This window comes from Triticum urartu, chromosome 3 (genome assembly GCF_003073215.2).
Source record: "Triticum urartu cultivar G1812 chromosome 3, Tu2.1, whole genome shotgun sequence".
NCBI classification, from domain to species: domain Eukaryota; kingdom Viridiplantae; phylum Streptophyta; class Magnoliopsida; order Poales; family Poaceae; genus Triticum; species Triticum urartu.
This window is the reverse complement of record NC_053024.1, coordinates 567,696,767-567,719,677: the sequence shown is the minus strand read 5'-3', so window position 1 is coordinate 567,719,677 and position 22,911 is coordinate 567,696,767. Positions and strand designations below refer to the sequence as shown.

The following is a 22,911-nucleotide window of genomic DNA, read 5'->3' as shown; positions in this document are numbered from 1 at the left end:
CTCATATCAATAAGGAATTCCTGCTTTTTCGGGAGCCCATTCGGACAGAACTCCAAAGTTAAGCGTGCTCAGCTTGGAGTAGTGTCAGGATGGGTGACCGACCAGGAAGTTGCTCTCGGGTGCGCACGAGTGAGGACAAAGTGCACAGAAAAGACTAGTATTGATCTGTGGGGCCAGTCTAGATCCCGCCAGGAGTAACGACCACCGGCGGGTGTGTCCGGGGCTTTACAGATACTTATGTGAAAAAGTTTCAACCTGATAAGCTCAAACTCAAATCGGAGAAGTGCATCTTCATAGGATACCCAAAAGAAACTGTTGGGTACACCTTCTATCACAGATCCGAAGGCAAGATCTTTGTTGCTAAGGGTGGATCCTTTCTAGAGAAGGAGTTTCTCTCGAAAGAAGTGAGTGGGAGGAAAGTAGAACTTGATGAGGTAATTGTACCTTCTCTCGAATTGGAAAGTAGCTCATCACTGAGATAAGTTCCAATGATGCCTACACCAATTAGTGAGGAAGTTAATGATGATGATCATGAAACCTAAGATCAAGTTACTACCGAACCTCGTAGGTCAACCAAAGTACATTCTGCACCAAAGTTGTATGGTAATCCTGTTCTCGAAGTCATGTTACTAGACCATGACGAACCTATGAACTATGAGGAAGCGATGATGAGCTCAGATTTCGCGAAATGGCTTAAGGCCATGAAATCTGAGATGGGATCCATGTATGAGAACAAAGTATGGACTTTGATTGACTTGCCCAATGATCGGTGGGCCATTCAGAATAAATGAATCTTCAAGAGGAAGACGGATGATGATAGTAGTGTTATTATCTACAAAGCTTGAATTACCACAAAAGGTTTTCGACAAGTTCAAGGTGTTGACTACGATGAGATTTTCTCACTCGTATCGATGCTTAAAAGTCTGTCCGAACCATGTTAACAGTTGCCGCATTTTATGAAATCTGGCAAATGGATATCAAAACTACATTCCTTAATGGATTTATTAAAGAAGAGTTGTATATGATGCAACCAAAAGGTTTTTTCAATCCTAAAGATGCTGACAAAGTGTGCAAGCTCCAGTGATCCCCGGGTACCGAGCTCGAATTCGCCCTATAGTGAGTCGTATTACAATTCACTGGCCGTCGTTTTACAACGTCGTGACTGGGAAAACCCTGGCGTTACCCAACTTAATCGCCTTGCAGCACATCCCCCTTTCTGATAAGTATATGTGAATGACATATTATTGATTGGAAATGATGTAGAATTTCCTAGAAAGCATAAAGGAGAATTTGAAAAGAGTTTTTCAAAGAAAGAATTACCTGTAAAGCTACTTACATATTGGGCATCAAGATCTATAAAGATAGATCAAGACGCTTGATAAGACTTTTGATGACTACATACCTTGATAAGATTTTGAAGGAGTTCAAAATGGATCAGTCAAAGAAGGAGTTCTTGCCTGAGTTGTAAGGTGTGAAATTGAGTAAAGACTCAAAACCCGGCCACAACAGAAAATTTAAAGAGAATGAAAAGTCATTCCCTATGCCTCAGTCGTAGGTTCTAGAAAGTATGCTATGCTGTCTACCAGACCTATTGTATACCTTAGCATGATTTTGACAAGGGAGTACAATAGTGATCTAGGAGTAGATCACCAGACAGCGGTCAAAAATATCCTTAGAGGACTAAGGAAATATTTCTCAGTTATGGAGGTGATAAAAGAGTTCATCGTAAAGAGTTACGTCGATGCAAGCTTTTTACACCGATCTAGATGACTCTAAGTCTCGATCTAGATACATATTGAAAGTGGGAGCAATTAGCTAGAGTAGCTTCGTGCAGAGTATTGTAGACATAGAAATTTGCAAGATACATACGGATCTGATTGTTGCAGACCCGTAGACTAAAGTTCTCTCATAAGAAAAACATGATCACTCTTTGGGTGTTAATCACATAGAGATGCGAACTAGATTATTGACTCTAGTAAACCCTTTGGGTATTAGCCGCATGAAGATGTGAACTAATCACATAAAGATGTGAACTATTGATGTGAGATGACATGATGATGTGAACTAGATTATTGACTCTAGTGCAAGTGGGAGACTGAAGGAAATATGCCCTAGATGCAATAATAAAGTTGTTATTTATATTTCCTTATATCATGATAAATGTTTATTATTCATGCTAGAATTGTATTAACTGGAAACTTAGTACATGTGTGAATACATAGACAAACAGAGTGTCCCTAGTATGCCTCTACTTGACTAGCTCGTTAATCAAAGATGGTTAAGTTTCCTAGCCATGGACATGTATTTTCATTTGATGAACGGGATCACATCATTAGATAATGATGTGATGGACAAGACCCATCCGTTAGCTTAGCACTATGATCGTTTAGTTTGTTGCTATTGCTTTCTTCATGACTTATACATGTTCCTATGACTATAAGATTATGCAACTCCCGAATACTGGAGGAACACTTAGTGTGCTATCAAACGTCACAACGTAACCGGGTGATTATAAAGATGCTCTACAGGTGTCTCCGATGGTGTTTGCTGAGTTGGCAAAGATCGAGATTAGGATTTGTCACTCCGATAGTCGGAGAGGTATCTCTGGGCCCTCTCGGTAATGCACATCACTATAAGCCTTGCAAGCAATGTGACTAATAATTTAGTTGCGAGATGTTGCATTACGGAACGATTAAAGAGACTTGCCGGTAACGAGATTGAACTAGGTATGATGATACCGATGATCGAATCTCGGGCAAGTAACATACCGATGACAAAGGGAACAACGTATGTTGTTATGTGGTTTGACCGACAAAAATCTTCGTAGAATATGTAGGAGCCAATATGGGCATCCAGGTTCCGCTATTGGTTATTGACCAAAGAGATGTCTCGCTCATGTCTATATAGTTCTCGAACCCGTAGGGTCCGCACGCTTAACGTTCGTTGATGATATAGTACTATATGAGTTATGTATGTTGGTGACCGAATGTTGTTCGGAGTCCTGGATGAAATCACGGACATGACGAGGAGCTCCGGAATGGTCCGGAGGTAAAGATTGATATATATGATGATATGGTTCGGCCAAGGGGTGAAGCCCACGATGCTTTAGGTCGGTGCAAAAGGAGTTTTGTAGAGGCCAGGGGGCCAAATGCCGAAGACCCTAGTGTCTGGCCGTCGGCCAGACCCCGAGGCCCATGTCGTCTGGGCCAGACGCCAAGGACTGTGGCGTCTAGTCCTGGAAGTCCGAGTAGGACTCTCCCTTGCGGGCAAAACCGATTTTGAGGAGGCCTTTACTCCAAATTTTGACCCAGGGCTCAACATATAAATAGAGGGGCAGGGCTAGCACCTAGAACACATCAAGAAACACCAAGCCGTGTGCCGGCAACCTTGTCCCCTCTAATTTATCATCTGTCATAGTTTTCGTAGTGCTTAGGCGAAGCCATGCGAAGATTGTTCTTCACCAACACCGTCACCACGCCGTCGTGCTGCCGGGACTCATCTACTACTTCGCCCCTCTTGCTGGATTAAGAAGGCGAGGACGTCATCAAGTAGAAGGTGTGCTGAACATGGAGGTGCCGTACGTTCGGTACTTGATCGGGATGGATCGTGAAGGTGCACGACTGCATCAACCGCGTTGATAGACGCTTCCGCTTTCGGTCTATGAGGATACATAGACACACTCTCTCCCTCTCATTGCTATGCATCTCCTAGATAGATCTTGCGTGATCATAGAATTTTTTTTGAAATACTGCGTTCCCCAACACCCTTCACCAGAGATCCACGGCGAGAGGGGTCGCCCGCGACCCAGTCGCCCACGACCCGCAGCGCCAGACGTGGCGCCAAGGCGTTGCTGCGAGGCAGCCGCCGCCGCCGCCACCCGCCGACCTGCACCACCACCATGCCGCCCGTCGCCCGATGCCACGCTGCCGTCGCTGGCCCACTCCGGAGTGCCGCCGCACCGCTACGCCCGGCATCCAGCGCAACATCCCCACCGGCGAGATCCGGCCCGCGCCGCACCTCCCGCGCAAGGAGATGAAATGGCCCCGCCGCCGCCGGCGACGACCGGGCTTCGCCCGCTCGTGCCCCTTGACGGTGGCGTTGGAGGAGAGAGAGAAGGAGGGGAGTGGCGGCGGCGGCGCTAGGGTTGCCTCCCGGACGCGCGCGGGAGCGTCGCGGGAAGGGAGGGGCCTATAGCTTTGATCTGGTCTCTCCTCTCGGCTTTTCTTCTTTACACATCGCATGTATATACGTTTTGCCGTTCTGATTTACATCTTCAGAGACCTTCATGACAAATCTGTCAGACATAGCAAAATATCAGTTGCTCAAAAAATAAATTTACATCACCATCATTTGCTGGAGCATATTATTTGGATCCAAATATCTTAAATAGCAGTTTTTTTTATACCAAGCAGCAAACCAGCGACTAAAAAACGCCAAAGTGACCTAAATCTCAGCTTTGCCCCGTTGTCTCTGCGAAGAGCGATAGAGCTTCAGAGCAGAGCAGGATCATCGCCCCGCCGAGTTCGTATTATATACCGCCGCCGCCTTCTGTATTTTCGGGTAATTTCCCTTTTCTTCGCCGGCCTGGATTCCCCCCTTCTATTCCCCTTTACCTTGTTCTGTATGCGAGCCTACCTGTTGCCGCGGAAAGAGTAAGAGTTCCGCATCTAGAGTTCAAATTTCTATTCCTATTTCTGTTTCACGGTTGCCTATTGACGGTGTAGACACTCGCTATGCTCCATGGCCTAGCATGTTTTTACGAACTGGATAGATGTGCCCTAGCGAATCCGGTCCAGTGATGGCATCCATGCTCTTTAGTAAGCAAGTATGTTTTTCTTCTGAATTGCAATTAGCAAGGTACATCGCAAACTTTCAAATCTAGTTTTCTTAGTCCAGAAAATAAATAAAATCGAACCACATCTGATTTGAAGATCCGAGCGACACTTGGGCATTTTGATTCATTTCGCCTGAGATTGTACCTGATTAATCAATTCGCCGAACCAAGTTAACGGCGGCCTGTGTCAAACTAATTCCTGGAAAACTTCATTGTTTTTTTTTTTGGTCTTACCGAAGCACCGAAGTAAAAAACAGCAGAGCAGAGCAGAGAATGCTATGATATACAAGCTGAACAATGCACTTGTCTTAAGAACAGAGTGTTAGTATAATTTTCTCCTTTTGCGCTACATTTTTTTCTTTTAATGAAACGAAAGGAGAGTTGTCATTTGGTTTCAAAGAAACGCCGTAGATTATGTGCCGGGGAACACACTTTGTATGTTTGTGACTATAAGCATTATTGAAACATCATATGTGTGTGTGTCTGTCGTTAATTCTTATGTCTGTTTCTCTTCAGAGTTTTACTTCATTGAGTAAAGAAGGATGTCACAGGAAAGGACGTTGGAGGAAGTTGTGTCTCCCTTTCTTATGCAGTTAAAGAAAGCAAGAGTTCATTCCTTGACACTGGATGGGGATAATTTACCTTCAGAGATCAAACTTCTGTTTGAAAATATCGAGAGAGAAGCACGTGACATGGAGGATATACTAAAGTGTGTGTCGAGATGGGAAAGTGAGATTATCAATGACTTTGGAGGAATAGTTCGACATTTAGATGACATCATAGAAGAAGATACCCAGAAGCAATTTGTACATTCTAAGCTTCAGATTGTGAACACTGAAATGTCCAACTTAAAAGACCGCATGAAATTTCCTCTCCATGTTCCTTTGATCAAGCCAGCAGCTCCTGCGTTTTTATGATCATCTTTACCATCTAGATTGCTGTCCGGAAATGCTTCAGAGCAATGGAAAAAATTGGAGATTGAGAGGAAAATCCTTGAGAGCTCCACGATATCTAGCTTGCAGCTCAGCTATTATAATCTTGATCTTCAGCTGAAGCTGTGCTTGTTATGCTTCTCTATATTCCCAGAAAATTCCATTATTAGCAAGAGGGCTATGATCCATTGGTGGATTGGTGAAGGGTTAGTAGAAGCCACAAGAAGTCAGACAACTGAAGATATTGGGAAGGAGTGCTTTGAGAAGTTGATCACTGCAGAGATGATTGAACCTGTATGTCATAAACGTAACTGTAGTGTGAACCAATGCAAGTTGCATCCTTGGATTCGGCGTATGTTGGTTACCGTTGCAAGGCAAGAACGATTTTTTGAATTTGATTCCGATGGCAATGCAACATGGGGCTTTTCAGGTACTCGCCGTGCTTGTCTAGTAGGAGAACATATTCAGGCAACAGAAACGGCACCACTCAGAAATCAGTCCAATCCAGATTACCTTCTTGCAATATTCAATGTGAGCGAGCAATACCTCCAGTTCGACAAGAATTGGTTCTTGGATTTGAGGAAGGTCGAAGTTCTCCAACTAGGTCGGTGGCATAACTTGTACCGATACCATATTGAGGTTGACAGCACTGAATATTTGGAAGGGTTGCAGTCATGCAAACAATTGAAATATCTTTGTCTGCGGGGTATCTCCCGTATCACAGAGCTTCCTGCTTCAATCGGCGCACTCTCAAATCTCAGGATCTTGGATCTTCATGCTTGTCATAACCTTGAGAGGCTTACTGAGAGCATCACGTCTCTTCAGATGCTGACCCACCTGGACGTTTCAGAATGCTACCTTTTGGAGGGCATGCCAAGGGGCATTGGTTTGCTTACTGAACTCCAAGTGCTGAAAGGGTTTGTCATTGGTGGATCTACAGGCAAGTACAATTGTCAGGTAGCGGAGCTGATCAGGCTGGGCAAGCTGAAGAAGCTAAGCATATATATTGGAAGCAAAGTTCTAGTGACAGAAGACGAACTGCATGTAGTTGAGAACATCAAAGCCCTTCGTGTGCTGACAATTACATGGGCTGTGTTGCTGTCAAAGAAAGGAGCGGGCCAACAAGATTCTGCAGCAACAGCGTTGTTAAATTCGTTATCCCTTCCTCCCCATCTCGAAAAGCTAGACTTGCGTTGCTTCCCTGGTGAGAACATACCGGTTTGGTTGAGTCCGAGTAGGCTGTTGAGACTGCGGAGGCTCTACTTCACAGGAGGAATGCTGAGCACTTTTGGAGAGAAGAGCATGTCCGAGCAGTGGAACATTGAGATATTGCGTTTAAAGTTCTTGAATGACTTGGTACTACTCCCTCCATCACAGTTTAAAGGGCATACCTCACATCTCTCTGGGCCCAAGGTCGCTAGCGATTGGCAGGAATAAATGATGCGCTGGAGCTGCGGTAGTTAAGGATATGTGCCTAATTAATCGCTAAACAAACGCATAGTAATCTCCCCGTCCAATAAAAGGCCTCGCACAGCCATGCATGCAAACAAAACCGATTCACACCTCCACCTAAAGTTTCAGTTCACACCATGCATGCGCACCAGGAAGGCAAGCGGAAGGAGTAATTTCAGCGGGCTAATTAATGACCTGCGCCCTATTTCCCTCTAATTGTGAAAAAAATTGGTTTTGGAGATACGCCCTTTAAAGTGTGATGGAGAGAGTAGAATGGACCCAGGTGAATGAGATGTTTCCAAACCTGACCTTCCTGGAGGTATTCAGATGTAGCAACATAGAATCTTTTCCTTGTGACAAGGATGGAGTGTGGATGAACTACGACACCCAGGAAACCAGAGAGTAGAACAAAGCACCAAATCAAGTGAGTTCTCATTATTACATATGTAATAAGTCAATTTCCGCCCTCAATGTTGAAACAAAAATACAAAGGAAAAAAAAGAGTGGAAAAAGGAGATGCACAAAGCCAGGTTATCCATTTGTTGTCTTAATTATTTGATTGCATATGTTGTACAGCTTATCAGCTACAGAATGTTGATAAATTTGAGCTTCATCAAACAAATATGTGGCCTATGGTTATGAACTTATGATGTAGGAACACAATAGTAATTCATCCATTTTTACTGATTTGTCATTCTTCTTTTCAGGCTTTTTCATGTGAGCGCATTGTCAGGAGAGAGTGATATATTGGAAAGCAAGTTTGATCAGAGTCTCTACCAAAGTTGTGCAAGTTATGGTCAGTCTCTCTCACACATGTTATTTCACGGCGTCATGCAGAAGTTTGTTACGGCCTTCAAGTGAAAATTTACCAGCCTTTTTAACTTTCTGCACAATGTATGTTTGTCTTGAATTTTTGTCACAATATATTTGTGAAAGCCATAAAGGTCTGACACCTGCACATTTTGTTTATGAGGAAACCAGAAGCACTGAACATTCAATTCTACGTGGGGTTCAAACTTATTTTGCAGGGAGAAATGGTACATGCCTGTAGATCTTCTTCTCACAGCCATTCATAAGAATTTATGCCATAACTTTCATGTGACAAATCCATAAAATTCATATACAGTTGCTATGTAGTTTTCTTTTGGTCCATGACAGGCATATTGCCTACTTTACATTTCCACTACTCAAGCTTAAGTTCCTGGCTAGAAGTTGATGGTGCTAACGTTAGACTTTTTGCGAAGATGTCTGCCATTGCCTTGGCCATTGACGGTAGCCCACCACAGGTCTGAAGAATTTCCTCTTTCAGGTTGTTAATAGCTGCGAGATCGACCAGCTGTCTTTCCTTGTTCAGAGCATCCATAAAGATCGCCCAGGCGCTCTCTCTGTCGGCCAGCGGCTCCACACGGTACACACTACCCTTCCCCACCATCATCTCTGCTGCCTGCTCCTGCCGGCTGGTAACGACAACTCCACCTCTCTCTTTGGGCAACCCGAGCATAAGGCCATTTTGCAATTGTTCGCCCCTCGACAAGGCATTTTCATGGCCTGCGATGTCGGCGTACCAGTCGTCGACGTTCCAGACATCGTCGAATACTATGAGGTACCGCTTCCCCTTGAGCTGCTCATGGACAGCTACCTCCAGGTCTCCCAGGCTATCAATGGCCAGTATGAACTCCTCTTCGAGTCCGAGGGCCATAAGTATGCTCTGCAAGACTTCATTGCGCACGTCCTTGCCAATGCAAGAGGTGCGCGACAGGCACACCCAGATCCTGGGGAAGAAGCGGCGCCTGGCCATCGGGCTGTTGAACACGAGCTGCGCGAGCGCAGTCTTCCCGATGCCGCCCATGCCGACGATGCCGGCGCCTGTAAGTCGTCCGGGGCTGCTGTCCCCGAACGCCCTGGACTCTAGCTCCGCGAGCTGTTGGTCGAATCCGTAGATCCTGCTCTCCTCAACCCAGGAAGTAGTCCAGCGGCTGAACCCGGCGGTGGTGGTGCTCTCCTGCTGCAATGCTGCAGCATCGCCGTTGGGGTCGTCGTTCTGGACACATTGCAGGACTCTGCGCTTCACGGCGATCACCCGCTGTTTGACCTTGTTGGAAAGCCACGCTTCGGAGGGGGAGAAGAAGCAGCTCCGCGTGTTTGGCCGGTTGGTGAGCACGCGGCACTGCGAGAGCAGGCTATTGAGTTCGTACATGCACTCTCGGAGCTCATCGGCGTTGGTGGAAGAAATGGCTGCCTTCTCCAACCCGGCCCTCATGTCGTAGAAGTGGGAGCTGAAAGGGAGCTCCGCGGCTCCCTCCTCCGCCATGCTATCAACGAACTTTCTAAGCAGAAACTGCGCACCACGGCCATCGACCCCTTCGGCTTTTCCGGTCAGAAATTGCTCGTAAGAAGGTAGTTTGATGGAGGATTTTTCAGTTGTTGCTTGATGGATTCACAGGATAATCAAGGGATAAAGAGGGGGGAGCTAACTGAACCATGAGGGGCGCAGAGACCAAGACAGTGACGGCCCTTAACTTATAGTGCCAACTTGTTTCTTCTTCCAAGACGCGTACATGTCCCATTTGAAATCATTAAGAAAACCAATGACGCCTGAGGTTGACCCCATGGAAGACCAGGAGCCAAGTCTCCCCACGAGCATAAGGATACGATGATCCTGGAGAAGTGCCAGCCGCCGGAGTGGAAGGCAGAGATGGAGGGGAACGGCATGAGCACACAATCCATGGGAGGCCTGCTCACTGTGTGGAACGAGTGGGAAATCCGCGTGCTTGTGCTCACCAGCCTCGCGCTGCAGGTGTTCCTCCTCTTCTCCGCCGGCATCCGGAAGCGCAACGTCTCCGCCTTGCTCAGCGTGCTGCTCTGGCTCGCCTACCTGCTCGCGGACTCCATTGCCATCTACGCGCTCGGGTACCTCTCCCAGACGCGCGTGCCCAGAGGCGCCTGCGACGATGCACAGTTGCTCTTCCACCGCAACCACCGCATCCAGGTCTTCTGGGCGCCATTCCTGCTCCTTCACCTTGGTGGCCAGGACACCATCACCGCTTTCTCCATTGAAGATAACGAGCTCTGGAAGCGTCACCTGCTCAGCCTGCTGTCGCAGGTATGGTTAATTTCTCCAATCTTTTGCACTTCAGACAGAGTTAGTACTGCTCACTTCACAAACTTGAAACAACCAAGCCTTGCCTTGTCTTGTGTTATAACAGGTTGCCCTTGCTGTCTACGTCTTCTCCAAGTCGCGCCCTGGTGCCGATATCCTATACCCGGCCGTGTTCATGTTCCTGAGCGGCATTCTTAAGTACGGCGAGAGGACATGGGCGCTCAAGTGCGCCAGCATGGACAACCTGCGGAGCGGCATGGTCACCATTCCGGACCCGGGCCCCAACTACGCCAAGTTCATGGAGGAGTATCGCTTCACACGTGAGGCGGGGCTCCGGGCGGAGATCATCATCGAGTCAGAGCGACGTGCTGGGGTCACCGCCCCGGCAATCACAGAGGAGACCGTGCCTTACGCCACAGTCATCACCGAGGCGCGGCGCTTCTTCGTGACCTTCAAGCGCCTGTTCGTGAACCTCATCCTCAGTTTCCAAGACCGTACCATGAGCCAGGCCACGTTTCTGCGGCTGATGCCGGAGCAGGCGTACAAGATCATCGAGATCGAGCTGTCCCTCATGTATGACACCCTGCATTCCAAGGCGGCGGTGATGCACACCTGCTATGGCCGCCTGTTCCGCTGTGTCACGCTCGTCTCCACGACGACAGCGTGCGTCTTCTTCAATGTGCTACACAAGGGTCGACGCGGGTCGTATGACGGCATCGATGTCCTCATCACCAATCTGTTATTCGGAGGAGCGCTTTGCTTGGAGGTTTCTGCCATTGGTATGATGCTTGTATCATACTGGACATACGCAGCTCTGAAAGGTTCCATCTGCCATTCGCTGAGCCATCTAATCCTCCGGTGCATAAAGTATTTCCGGCCAGAAAGCCGGGCGAAGTGGTCCAATTTGATGGCGCAGCACAACCTCATCAGCTTTTGCCTCCATGACAAACCAACGCTGATCACCAAGATCCTGACGCTGCTCGGACTCAAAGGGCACTGGGACAGTTGGCTATACATCTGGCACATAGACGTGTCGTCCGAGCTGAAGATCTCGGTGTTTAGGGAGCTGAAAGACAAGGCGCTCAGCATCGTCGACACCGAGAGTTACCGCAAGTTCAGCAACCACAGGGGCCAGTGGGCGCTCCAGTGCAAGGGCTACTACAAGGAGCTCGGCTGGAGCGTCGAGGCGGAGTTCGACGAGAGCATTCTCCTCTGGCACATCGCCACGGACCTCTGCTTCTACTCGGACGACGACAACGACGACGCCAAGCTCACCGAGTATGTCAGCATCAGCAGGGCGGTGTCGAACTACATGCTTTTCCTGCTCGTGGCCCGGCCGTTCATGCTGACTGCAGGCATCGGGCAGATCCGGTTCGGCGACACGTGTGCGGAGGCCAAGAACTTCTTCGGGCGGGAGGCCGCACGCCCGGATGAGCGTGCCGCGGCAAGGATGGTGCTGGAGGTGAACGCGGAGATTGCGCCGAGGGACGTGAAGGGGGACAGGAGCAAGTCGGTGCTGTTCGACGCGTGCCGGCTGGCCAAGTCGCTGCTGGAGCTGCCGCCCGGCAAGAAGTGGCGGCTCATTCGCGTGGTGTGGGTGGAGATGCTCTGCTACGCCGCGAGCAAGTGCCGGAGCAACTTCCACGCCAAGCAGCTGAGCAACGGCGGCGAGCTGCTCACCGTCGTCTGGTTCTTGATGACGCACCTGGGGATGGGCGAGCAGTACCGGATAGAGGCTGGGCATGCAAGAGCTAAACTAATTGTATAGAAGAACTGAGATTGAGAAGATCACCAAAGGGTGGTGTACTCTGTAGACTGTAGTCTGTGCTATCTTCAAAAATTCTTAGGTGATATGTGCGCTTTCAAATAACTTGAATTGATCTTGTCAGTTTGGTGAATTGGAATGTATTGGCAATACGGATGTACTCCCTCGGTTCCACTGAAACCAGTATAGTACGAGGTGGGAATATCACATGATACCACACTTCACATGACAACATGGCACCACTCCTCAAACTTCAAATTTGCAAGTCTCCACAAAATTCTAGATATGTTTATACAATACCTTAAATTTTCAGACCCAAATTCGAAATATACAATGAGAAACAAAGGGGGCAAATCTAGCATGAACACCATTCACAATTGAATTTGTCTTCTTTGTTTCTCCGTGTGCATTTCGAATTTGGGACTGTAAATTTTAGAGATTGTAGACTCATATGTTGTTAACATTCAGAATTTTTTCTCATTTTTTGTTTAGATACTTGCAAATTTGAATTTTTTAGCGGTTGTATCATGGTATCGCGATCATGCAGAGCATGCATAGCACATGAACGAAGTCGAGTCAACGAACCAAGCGCCATACGGCTAGATCTACGCAGAACGAGTATGTAAGTGGGCCCCGACGACTAAGTTAAGCCAGCAAATCATGAAACACACGATCTAGCGGGCTGACCGGCGGTGTGCCCCTCCACTCCACCACCACCCGCCACCGTGACCTGACGCACCTCACTATATACCGGTACTGCGCTGGGCTGACATCTCCCTATCCCCTCCAAGGCGTTCGAACTTGTGTGTACCTGCCGGCGAGCGCCATGTCCCAAGTGCCGAACGCCGAGCGCGACGGCTTCACCTGCGGCACGCTGTTCACGTGCCTCTGCCTCCCAGGACTCTCCAAGAAGAAGCCGGAGGAAACCGGCGAGAGTCGGCAGCCAGCGGCGCCGGAACAGGACCGGCGCACGGAGCAGGAACCCCCGCAGGTGCTGCTAACCCGCGCGGCGTCCCTGGAGAAGCTCGAGTGCTCCTCGCTCTACTCCGGCAGCAACATCGTCTTCGACTTCCTGGTGGAGCCGGGGGGAAGGGACGACCGTGGCGCCGTCCATGGATACTGCCCGTCGCCGTGCTTCGACCTGCCGGTGGAGCTGATACGGGCCGGCGAACGATGCGGCGTCGTCGCCAACGACGCGCCGGTCACGTCCGCCTTCGTGTTCGACGGCCACCGAGATGGCGCAGCTCTGAAGAGGATGGCGTCGTGCCTGGCGTCCAGCGTACCGACGGGCGGCGAGGCGCGGCCGACGCATCTCGTGAGGTTCCTGTCCGCGTCGGGTTGTGCCGTGCCGGTGCGGCCTCCCGTGACGTCTTTCGGTGGCCCGGCAAAGGGGGGCGGCGGTTGACGAGTCGTGCCCGCGGTGGCATACAACGTGAAGCCGAAAACGATGCGAGAGGAAAACCGTCGTTTGCATGAAGTTGGTGTCGCATTTGGTTTTCACAATTTTGACAAAAGAAATTCAATTCCCCAGGCCATCTTTTTTAGCACAGTGCAAACGCAAACACGCATATATATATATATATATATATATATATATATATATATATATATATATATATATATATATATATATACGCGCGCATACACTCATCCTATGATGCACACATGCACATTCTATCTCTATGAGCTGAGAGACTGACCCGGCATATCATGTTAATATTTTATGAAGGCACCGTAGACGTCTCGTAGTCGACGGGAACTTCTCCTCGCACTGAACATGCATCATCGAAAATTTTAAAATAAATTCAGAATAAATGTGAGTAGCAGGACTTGAACCCTAGTGGGCTGAGGATACCAGTGTCCTCCTAACCATCCAACCACAGATTGGTTCACCCCTAGGGCATCTTTAAGGACATTGCTCAAATCGCATCCCTATTCATCTAGTATAAATGCTGTTCTGCGTATTGTTGAAGTAGCTAAAAGTGCCAAATTGATCGATGACACAATCCTGATTCTAATTCCTAAAGTATTGAACCCTTCAGCTTTATCTCAATTCCGTCCTCTCAGCCTATGCAATGTACTCTATAAGATCGCTTCTAAGCCTTTCGTGTATTGTTTAATGGTACAAGGTTGGACAATTCTAAGCCTTCATGAGGAATCCGTCAGGGAGATCCTCTTTCACCTTATCTCTTTTTGTTAGTAGCAGAGGGCCTCTCGTGCCTATTGAAAGCTAATGATAGTCATCGTACCTTTGTGAATTAAAGTTTAAAGTGGCTCAAACTACTCCGGCGGTAAACCACTTACTTTTTTGCAGATGATAACATGTTTATTAAACCGAGCAGATGGGGGGGGGGGGTTTTACACCTTTTGGATGTTTATTGTAAGGCATCAGGTCAGAGAATCAATTGAAAATATCATCTAGATTCTTTAGCAAAGGGTGTCCTCAGTTCGTTAGAGAGGAGGTAAATTGGTGCTAAATCTGCAAAATGAATCTTTAAGTGAAAAGTATCTTGGCATGCCCTCTGAAGTGTGAAGATAAAAAATGGCACGTTAAAGTATCTAAATGACATAATATGGAACAAGGTCCAATATTGGATGGAAAAAACTCTTGCTAGCAGATGGCAAAGATCTTTTGGTGAAGCCTGTTGTCCAAGTTATTCTAGTGTATTCCATGGCCTGTTTTAAATTATCAAGGGGCTTGTGTGAACATATCAAGTGTATCATAAAAAAAATTGGTGGGCAGCAAAAGAGGAGAAAGAGAAGATGCTTGGGTGTCCTGGGAGGTGAGACACGCCCAAACTTTATGGGAGGTGTTGGTTTTCATGGTCATATCATTCCCACGCGACACCCCTCCTCTTTGTGGGGTGTTGTCGGGTGGCGACCAGACAACCAATGCTAAAGGCTTCGCCTTGCTTGGTCAGATGACGATGGATGCCGAGGACCTACGTCGCTTGCTCGAGCTAGCATCATCTTTGAAAGCGAGTTAGTTTTGTTGCGTTCTTGTTGTTGTTCTTGTTGTTGCGTGTGTGTTGTTGTGGCTATTTCATCTTCTCTCCGAAAAAGTTGACTTAGTTGTGTGCTCATCTTAAGCTTTGTAACACTTTCTTTATGGAATGAAATGCAACACTAATCGGTGTAGCTTGGCTCTTTGTCGGCGTGTGCTAGAGTGTCAGCGTCTGGTGGTGGTGCTTGGAGTCGGAAGGGTGATGCGAGCGGTGGCTACTGGTGGCGTAGAGGCGGCCAGTTGCGCTGGTGGAGCTGGGATGTCACGGTTCGGTGGATCTGCGATCTGGCGGCGGCGTGCGGCTCAGGCGTGCATGCGGTGCCGTGGTGGATGGAGGCTCGCTCGGGTCTTTGTTGGGCGGTGGCCCTCGACGAGTGCGTCAGTGCGGCCGGCGCTAGGTAGGGCTGGCAGTGGTGGTTGGGCTTGTGCCGGCCGCACGGATTAGCCGCGGCCCTGGTGGTCGCGCGGGCCTAGCGTGGTGGGGATGCAGGGAAAAGAATTATATGAGATCAGGTCTCATGGGCTAGCATGTGAGACCCATTTTGATGGATGACACGTGGCATTTACAAATCATAAAGCATCTACCCCACCCCCATTTGAAATCAGGGGGAGAGATTAGATGCTTTATGGTTTGTGAATGCCACGTGTCATCCATCAGGATGGATCTCACCTGCTAGTCTGTGAGACCTGGTCTCATATAATTTTTTTCCGGGCTGCAGGATCCCCGGGTGGTTGCAGGGCAGCACGCTGCTCTCTGGCAACAGTGGTTCGAGTCACCGGTGGGCGGCGTTTGTCGTCGGGCGACACGAATCTGTTTGGCAGTGATGGATGGCATCCGGCAGAGTGCAGGGATCAAGGGTTGACCAAGTCCGCACTGGCTTATCTCATGTTAGTGCTCTCCTTCCTGTTGCTTTATTATGGTGTTGGTCCGAGTAGGCACCCTTGTTGCTGATATGATGACGCTGATGGCCGTGGGTGTGGCGGCATGCGAGTTTGACTCGGTCAGGTCAAGGCCCGTGCCAGGGCTTGCCCGACGCTGGCCGTCGGCAGCTACCAGGACGTTGATACCGCCTTTTATTGATCCGGTATTGGAACAGAAAAGAGTATCCCGCACCTATTTCCCCAGAGGTGACTCTGGGTTATCGAATCCACAAGAGGAAGATTCCCTTGACGCGATGGTCTCTATCAAGATTTTGTCAAAGTGTCAAATCCAGCTTTTGACTGGATCAGCAAGCAAATAGTGATTCAAACACTTATAATAAACAGAGGTAAGGGTGTGAGGTCTTATGCTTACAACCTTGTATTTGCTCGGGGATCAAATAGGATATTAATTTGTGCGCTAGAAGTCACTCATCGAGATGTGCTTGTTACGGATTGAAGTGGGGTATGTGTCCAAATAACATCTTGACCGGCATGAGTCCTGCATCAAGAATCAGTTGTCCTACCGCAGGCCCTATCCGACGCGCGGGGTTGCCTCAATAATTAAGATAATGAAATCAGACAAGAGCTTTGGGCGTTTAATGACTACACCTCATTTTCACTAAGGATATGATCCATGTTACCCTACTGAATCTTACTATCACCGGTGTTTGGTATAACACTTCACGGTCTCCTTGCTCCTAGCCTCACCGGTGCTCGATCTTCATGATCCTGGGTACATGCGGGGATGAAGATTGCGGACAAGACAAGAGACATCTTCATGGAACAATTTTATTTCATACAAACGGGATGTTATGTCAAAGTATTTCATTGATTCCTACAACAAATAACTTGGGTTGCAAGGCTTATGCCTCAACCCATACCTTACCGAACTACTCACACATGAAGATCGGATCGCGAGAAGAAAACATTCAAGAACACATCTTGAGATTGATTGGTTGCAATATGTCTTACATGAATGCCTTGTGCGATGCACGATTACAAGTATGAACTAGATAGGAGAGCACTATGGTGGTGGTGGAGATGGCAATGGCTAGGGTTTGCGGATGATGAAGAAGAGGTCCTGGCTGCTATGGTCATTACTCTGGTGCTCGTTCTGTTGACATTTCGATGGGGTCCTTTAATAAAAGTTGTTCGAGTGGACGAGCTGCCTTGGAATCTAAGTAAATAGGCGCTCATAACATCGTCTTCTGTTCTATTTGCGCATGGACACCTCCTGTTTATTCCTTCTTCCTTCATTCTTGAAAGTGCGTTATATCGACTAGAGGGGGGTGAATAGGCGATTTTTATGAAATTCTTCACTGAGGAATTTGCCGGTGAGGAAATTCCTTAGCGAAGAACTACTAGCAGCGGAATAAGTACTCAAAAGTAAACACAACAGAATACAAGCCTAGTCATCATAATGAAATGAAGACATGCACAGAGTACAGGAAGCGTAATCACAGGATAACACATGATGAAGACAAACAGACTAAAGAAATTGAACTGAGGAAATTGAGAAAGTCTTCAGTCAGAGTCTTCAAACACAGATATGAACAAACATACAACACAGTTATGAGGAAATGAAAGAGTTGAGAAAATAGAACCAGTAAGCTCGGTGAAGACAATGATTTGGTAGACCAGTTCCAACTGTTGTCTCAGTTGTACGTCTGGTTGCAGCGGCTGAGTATTCAAACTCGAGGACACACAATCCCGGACACCCAGTCAAGGACACTTAGTCCAAGACACCCATTCCTCACCATATTCTCCTTGAACTAAGGTCACACAGACCTCGTCCAATCACTCGTGGTAAGTCTTCAGGCGACTTCCAAACCTTCACAAACTTGGTCACCCGGCGATCCACAATTCCTCTTGGATGCTCTAGACCATGACGCCTAACCGTCTGGAAGAAGCACAGTCTTCAAAGGTAACAAGCGTCGGATCCACTCAGGATCAATCTCTTCAGTGATGCTCAATCACTTGGGGTTTGTAGGTGTTTGGGTTTTGGGTTTTTGGTTTTTCCTCGCTTGATGATTTTCGCTCAAAGTCCTCGGAGGATGGGTTGCTCTAAATTGACAAGTGTCGGTTTCTTTCGGAGCAGCCTCTCCCAGCTAGTGGTTGTAGGGGGCGGCTATTTATAGCCTAGGGAGCAGCCTGACATGATAAGACATAAATGCCCTTCAATGATATGCCCGTTAGGTGGATAGATATTTTGGAACAGCTGACGCATAGCACAGCAACGGTCGGAATTTTGAGTACCAAAATCCTCAGGGCTATCATGTTCTTCACTGTGAGGCAAGCCGCACTGGCGAATTCCTAACTCCTCGGTCAGGACAAATTCCTCAGAGACCAGAAGAACTTCGTCTCTATCACTGAAGAAATTGACTGATCTGTATGAGATTTCCAATGGCTTCACTCGAAGGGATTGGTAGGTGTAGGATTTTGAGTTGAGCATCACATGGAAATTTTTCCTTAGTATTTCCTCGACCCCCTTTAACAGTACGGTGTTTCCTATGACTCAAGAAAGAGAAAAACAAAACTATGAAAACGAAAGTCTTCAAGCTTCATATTCCACGCATGAATATCAAGTCTTCACGGACACACCAATTTCTTCACTTTCAAAGTCTTCATGAAAGTCTTCAGAAATACCAAAATCTTCAGTCGAAGATATTCATTTTTAGGGGTCGACTTTTCCTATAAATATCAAACTCCTCATAGACTTATAGACCTATGTACACTCACACACGCATTAGTCCCTTAACCTATAAGTCTTTAATACACCAAAATCACTAAGGGGCACTAGATGCACTTACAATCTCCCCCTTTTTGGTGATTGATGACAATATAGGTTAAGTTTTCAACGGGGATAAACATATGAAGTATAAATACTGATTTGAGGAATTTGATTGCAAGATATAGAAGAACTCCCCCTGAAGATGTGCATAGTGAGGAATTTGCTTTTGAAGCAATGCATACTTGAAGAGTTGAATCATGGAGATCTCCCCCTATATCTTGTAATTCATGCACGCATTTAACATATAATATGAAGAATTTGAAATGCATGATGAAATATGGTGCCTGATGAAATTCAGCATGCGTGCAATAATATTAACGAGGAATAAGCATGCAAAAAAGAGTATCAGAGCATAGTGCATCAAAAGTATCAGAGCACCATCGGGTTTAAGATTACAACTCGATCCAATAAAGTTTCAGAAGAACGAGAGTTGTAACTTAGCAAAAAAATGTTGTATATGGGCGATAAAATAGACCCGCTTGAAGACTAACTCAAATTCCCCCCCCTTTGTCATCAAATGACCAAAAGGATCGAAACTGAGGATTAACGCCCCTGAAGATAATCAAGTTGATGAAGGAGCGTCCGCGTTGTTGGGGTCGTTGGTTGATGTAGGGCCTGCCGCAGTGTCGTCTAAATCTTCATGTTCATCAGTGTCGCGCGATGAAGAATATGAGCTGGCCACCAGAGAAGGAACCTTGACCTTCTTAAATTTCTTCGGTGGAGGTGCAGACCAGTCAAAATCTTCATTAAAACCCATGTTCTTCAGATCTTCTTCACCATACAGATGTGACAGGATTGCCCAGGTGCGACCGAAGACTTGATGGAGGTAGTAGTGGTTTTTCTTCACTGCATTGTGTGTGGCAGTCATGTTGTGAAGAAGTGAACTAAACTGACGCTTAACCCATTTGTGATTTCGATCCACCTTCTGGTGAAGACTAAGCAGAAGTTCACGGTCTGTCATCACGCGCGGAGCAGTGGCTTGAGGAGTGGACTTGGGAGCATTGGCAGAGTCATGTGTGGCAGAGTCATCATTGGTGGAATAAGATGCAGCTTTGCGAAACTGACCATCCAATGGACGAATGCCTTCATCAATTACAGCTGGTGCCTTGCCATTTCCATCAACTGAGGAATATGTCTGCTTGAGGACTTCAATTGGGGGCAAGTAGCTGAGATGATTCTGGAAATCAGCTTTGTAGTTGAGTGAAGATCTTGTCCTGAGGAATCTCATGATCCAAGGTGCGTAAGGCTTCAGCTCAAACGGAGACAGTGCAACATTAGCCATAGTCCTCATGAAGAAATCATGATAGTTGACAGGAATGCCATGAACGATGTTGAATACCAGATTCTTCATGATGCCAACAATTTCCTCATCAGATGAGTCGTGGCCTTTGATAGGACTGATTGTCCTCGTAAGAATACGATAGACAATTCTAGGAACGTACAACAATTCCATCACGAGGAATTTTGTTCATGGTGCCTGACCTGGTTTCAAAGGCTTCATCAGCACTTGCATGTAATGATGTGTGAGCTTAGGTTCACTGTAGATGCAGCGAGCTTCTTCAAGGGGAGGACTGAGTGGTAGAGCACGAAGCAATTCAGAGGCTGGTGCAGTGTAGTGAGTGTTTTCAGACATCCAGTCCAGCACCCATAAATTCACATCTTCAGCATTTCCGGTGATGTGCAGCGTTGCATAGAATTGAAGAATCAGTTCTTCATTCCAATCGCAGATGTCAGAGCAAAAATTGAGCAGTCCAGCATCGTGAAGAACACTGAGGACTGGTGCGAAGCACAACAGAGATTCCATATCCACATGAGGAATATGCTCATGGTAGAAAATCTTCTCCTTGTTGAACAGCACCGAGGAATAGAAATTGGCTTGACTAGCAGTCCAGAAACGCCTCTTCCTAATACGAGCAGAGTCATATGGGTTATAATCTTCGAAGAATACGTGCTCGCCAAAGAAATCATCAGCCTTGAACTTTTGCTTGCGTGAGAATGGATCCTTTGACTTTGGCAGAGGAGTGTCAGTGAGTTGCATCACGACCTCAGGAATCTCAATCGCAGGTTCTTCAGGCTGAGGAATTTTTGGTTCTTCCTCAGTGGCAGTCTGCGTAGTTGGTTGTTCAGGAACAACAGTTTCTTCAGCGCTAGTGGCTGGAATTTCCTCATGGACAAATGTAGTGGGATGAGTTTCTTCAGAGCCCATGTGAACAGTTTGTGTGGGGGACTGAGGAATTTGCTGTAGAGGGGTGAACATTGGAGAGTTTGGATGCTGACTTTCCCAGAATTCATCACTGATTACGGGTGTGGAGCAGCCAATGTCCACATCTTCATCTTCCATTTCTTCAACGTCAGCCTCTTCAGCTGTGAACTGAGGCATAGGCAAGGAGATGATAGGTGTTGAAGGGATCGCATCCACTTCAATTTCTTCATCCAATGGTTCAGACGAAGCAGCAAAAGGAGTTTCTTCATCAGATCTGCTGGGAATCACATATTCTTCATCAAAAGGAATAAGGTCCTTTGATGGCCTGGTTGAGATAGGAACAACATCAATCGGATGTGCAAATGAGCTTGTCATAGGTTTCATTTTCTTCGGAGCTGAAGAATCTGAAGCAGCTGATGCTTTCCTTTTCTTCACTGCAGCACGCTCTGCAGCCTTGGTCTTCTTCACATCTGATGCAGATGGAAGGATTGGAGTTGAAGTTGGTGCAGGAGCAGCTGAGGAATCTGGTTGATTTTCTTCAAGCACAACTGATGCAGTTGCCCTGAGTTCTTCAGTTTCTTCAGGCACACCACTAATGGGTGCCCTGACAATTTCTTCAGTGGCTGGAATGCAGTCATCAGCCCTGGAACTCACATTTTCTTCAGCAGCCTGATTGTCATCAGCGGTGCTGGCATGTTCTTCAGTCGGCTGAGAAGATGATTCAGCCTGAGGAATTTCCTGTTGCGTTGGGGCAGCAACATTTGAAGTGAACTGTTCAGTTATCTTTACAAATCTAACTTTGACTCCTTGCCAATCAGCATAGTAGGCTTGGAAGTCATCGCTGAGGGTTTTGATTTCAGATTGGATTTTTACAAGTTTATCAGTGGTCATAGTGACAACGTTGTTCTTCAGGTATTTCTCCTTTCTGTACTGGGCCTTCTTGATCTGCCTGGCCTGATCATATTTCCATTTCTCCTCTTGGATGAAATGAGTGAGCATGTGATTTTGACCAGGCGTCAGCTTGAAGTCAGGCATAGGAGTATTTGGGTCCTTGTGCCAGAGATCAATGTAGTCGAGGATTAGCTTGGGATCCAAAAGCAGTGGCACAGGTGTGCCTTTGGCTCTAGCGGCCCTAACTTGTATGTCTCTGATGATTTCTGCAAGTTCATCATCATCGGCTTCATCTTCTTCAGATGGCACTTGAAAAGCGACTTGCTTCTTTTGAGGACTTGGCCGAGGACCTCGTCCAACAGTTGCCTTGGTCTTCATCAGAGTGGGGCCAGATGAAGAATTTGGTGCAGCTGAGGAGCTTGCTGAGACACCAGAGGCAATGGAGATGCATGTAGTCCTTTGGCACGAGACTAGATGCGCAGGTGTTGAGAACTTTGTCGGAACAGCTGAGGACTTTGGAGGAGGTGCTGAGGATTTTGAAGGAGCAGCTTGAGGGATTGGTCGTGAGGACCTTGAAGAGTCTGGCCGTGAGGGCGCAGCTGAGGAATTTGGCCGTGAGGGCACTGTTGGTGAAGCACGTGGCTTACGAGCAGGCTTCTTAGACATGAATTTCCTCGGCTTGACAGAGGCCTCAACAAAGGCAGCAGCAGCCACAACAGAGTCTTCATTGAATTTTCTCACTGCTTCTCTGGCTTGCTTGACCAACTTGCCTTGGTGCTTGGCCCATTCATCAGGATAGTCCTCACCGCGCTTGAGGCTGGTGGGATCTGCTACTTGGCCAGGTGCCAATGGAGCTCTTGGGCATGGAGGATTGAGTGCAAATTTCTTCATGTACTTAGGAGTGACATATCTGTACTCCCTCCATTCTCTTGCCCATCTCCTCTCTATCCTCTGTTTGCGCACTTTGCGCTCATTCTTGGTTTCCTCAGTAGGTGTGCAGTACCCAGCATATATGTCA

The 22,911-nt window shown here is 47.3% G+C and overlaps 3 protein-coding genes and 1 pseudogene across 3 annotated transcripts; 3 read left to right on the top strand and 1 right to left on the bottom strand.

Annotated features, from left to right (window-relative positions):
• The first annotated feature begins 4,304 nt into the window (after window positions 1-4,304).
• LOC125545042 lies at window positions 4,305-8,065 on the top strand (annotated as a pseudogene).
• A 306-nt stretch (window positions 8,066-8,371) lies between these two features.
• LOC125546964 (probable disease resistance protein At5g45440) lies at window positions 8,372-9,829 on the bottom strand. Its single transcript, XM_048711040.1, has 2 exons — window positions 9,748-9,829; window positions 8,372-9,645 (listed from the first exon to the last, which is right to left on the bottom strand). The coding sequence occupies exons 1-2, from the start codon at window positions 9,827-9,829 to the stop codon at window positions 8,402-8,404; spliced, it is 1,326 nt and encodes a 441-aa protein (XP_048566997.1). The 3' UTR covers window positions 8,372-8,401.
• On the top strand, window positions 9,632-12,235 carry LOC125545040. The gene is made up of 2 exons (XM_048708887.1): window positions 9,632-10,321; window positions 10,425-12,235. The coding sequence occupies exons 1-2, from the start codon at window positions 9,872-9,874 to the stop codon at window positions 12,084-12,086; spliced, it is 2,112 nt and encodes a 703-aa protein (XP_048564844.1). The 5' UTR covers window positions 9,632-9,871; the 3' UTR covers window positions 12,087-12,235.
• A 631-nt stretch (window positions 12,236-12,866) lies between these two features.
• LOC125545041 lies at window positions 12,867-13,620 on the top strand. The gene has a single exon (XM_048708889.1). It carries the CDS (start codon window positions 12,910-12,912, stop codon window positions 13,486-13,488), a length of 579 nt encoding a protein of 192 aa, XP_048564846.1. The 5' UTR covers window positions 12,867-12,909; the 3' UTR covers window positions 13,489-13,620.
• The last annotated feature ends 9,291 nt before the right edge of the window (window positions 13,621-22,911 follow it).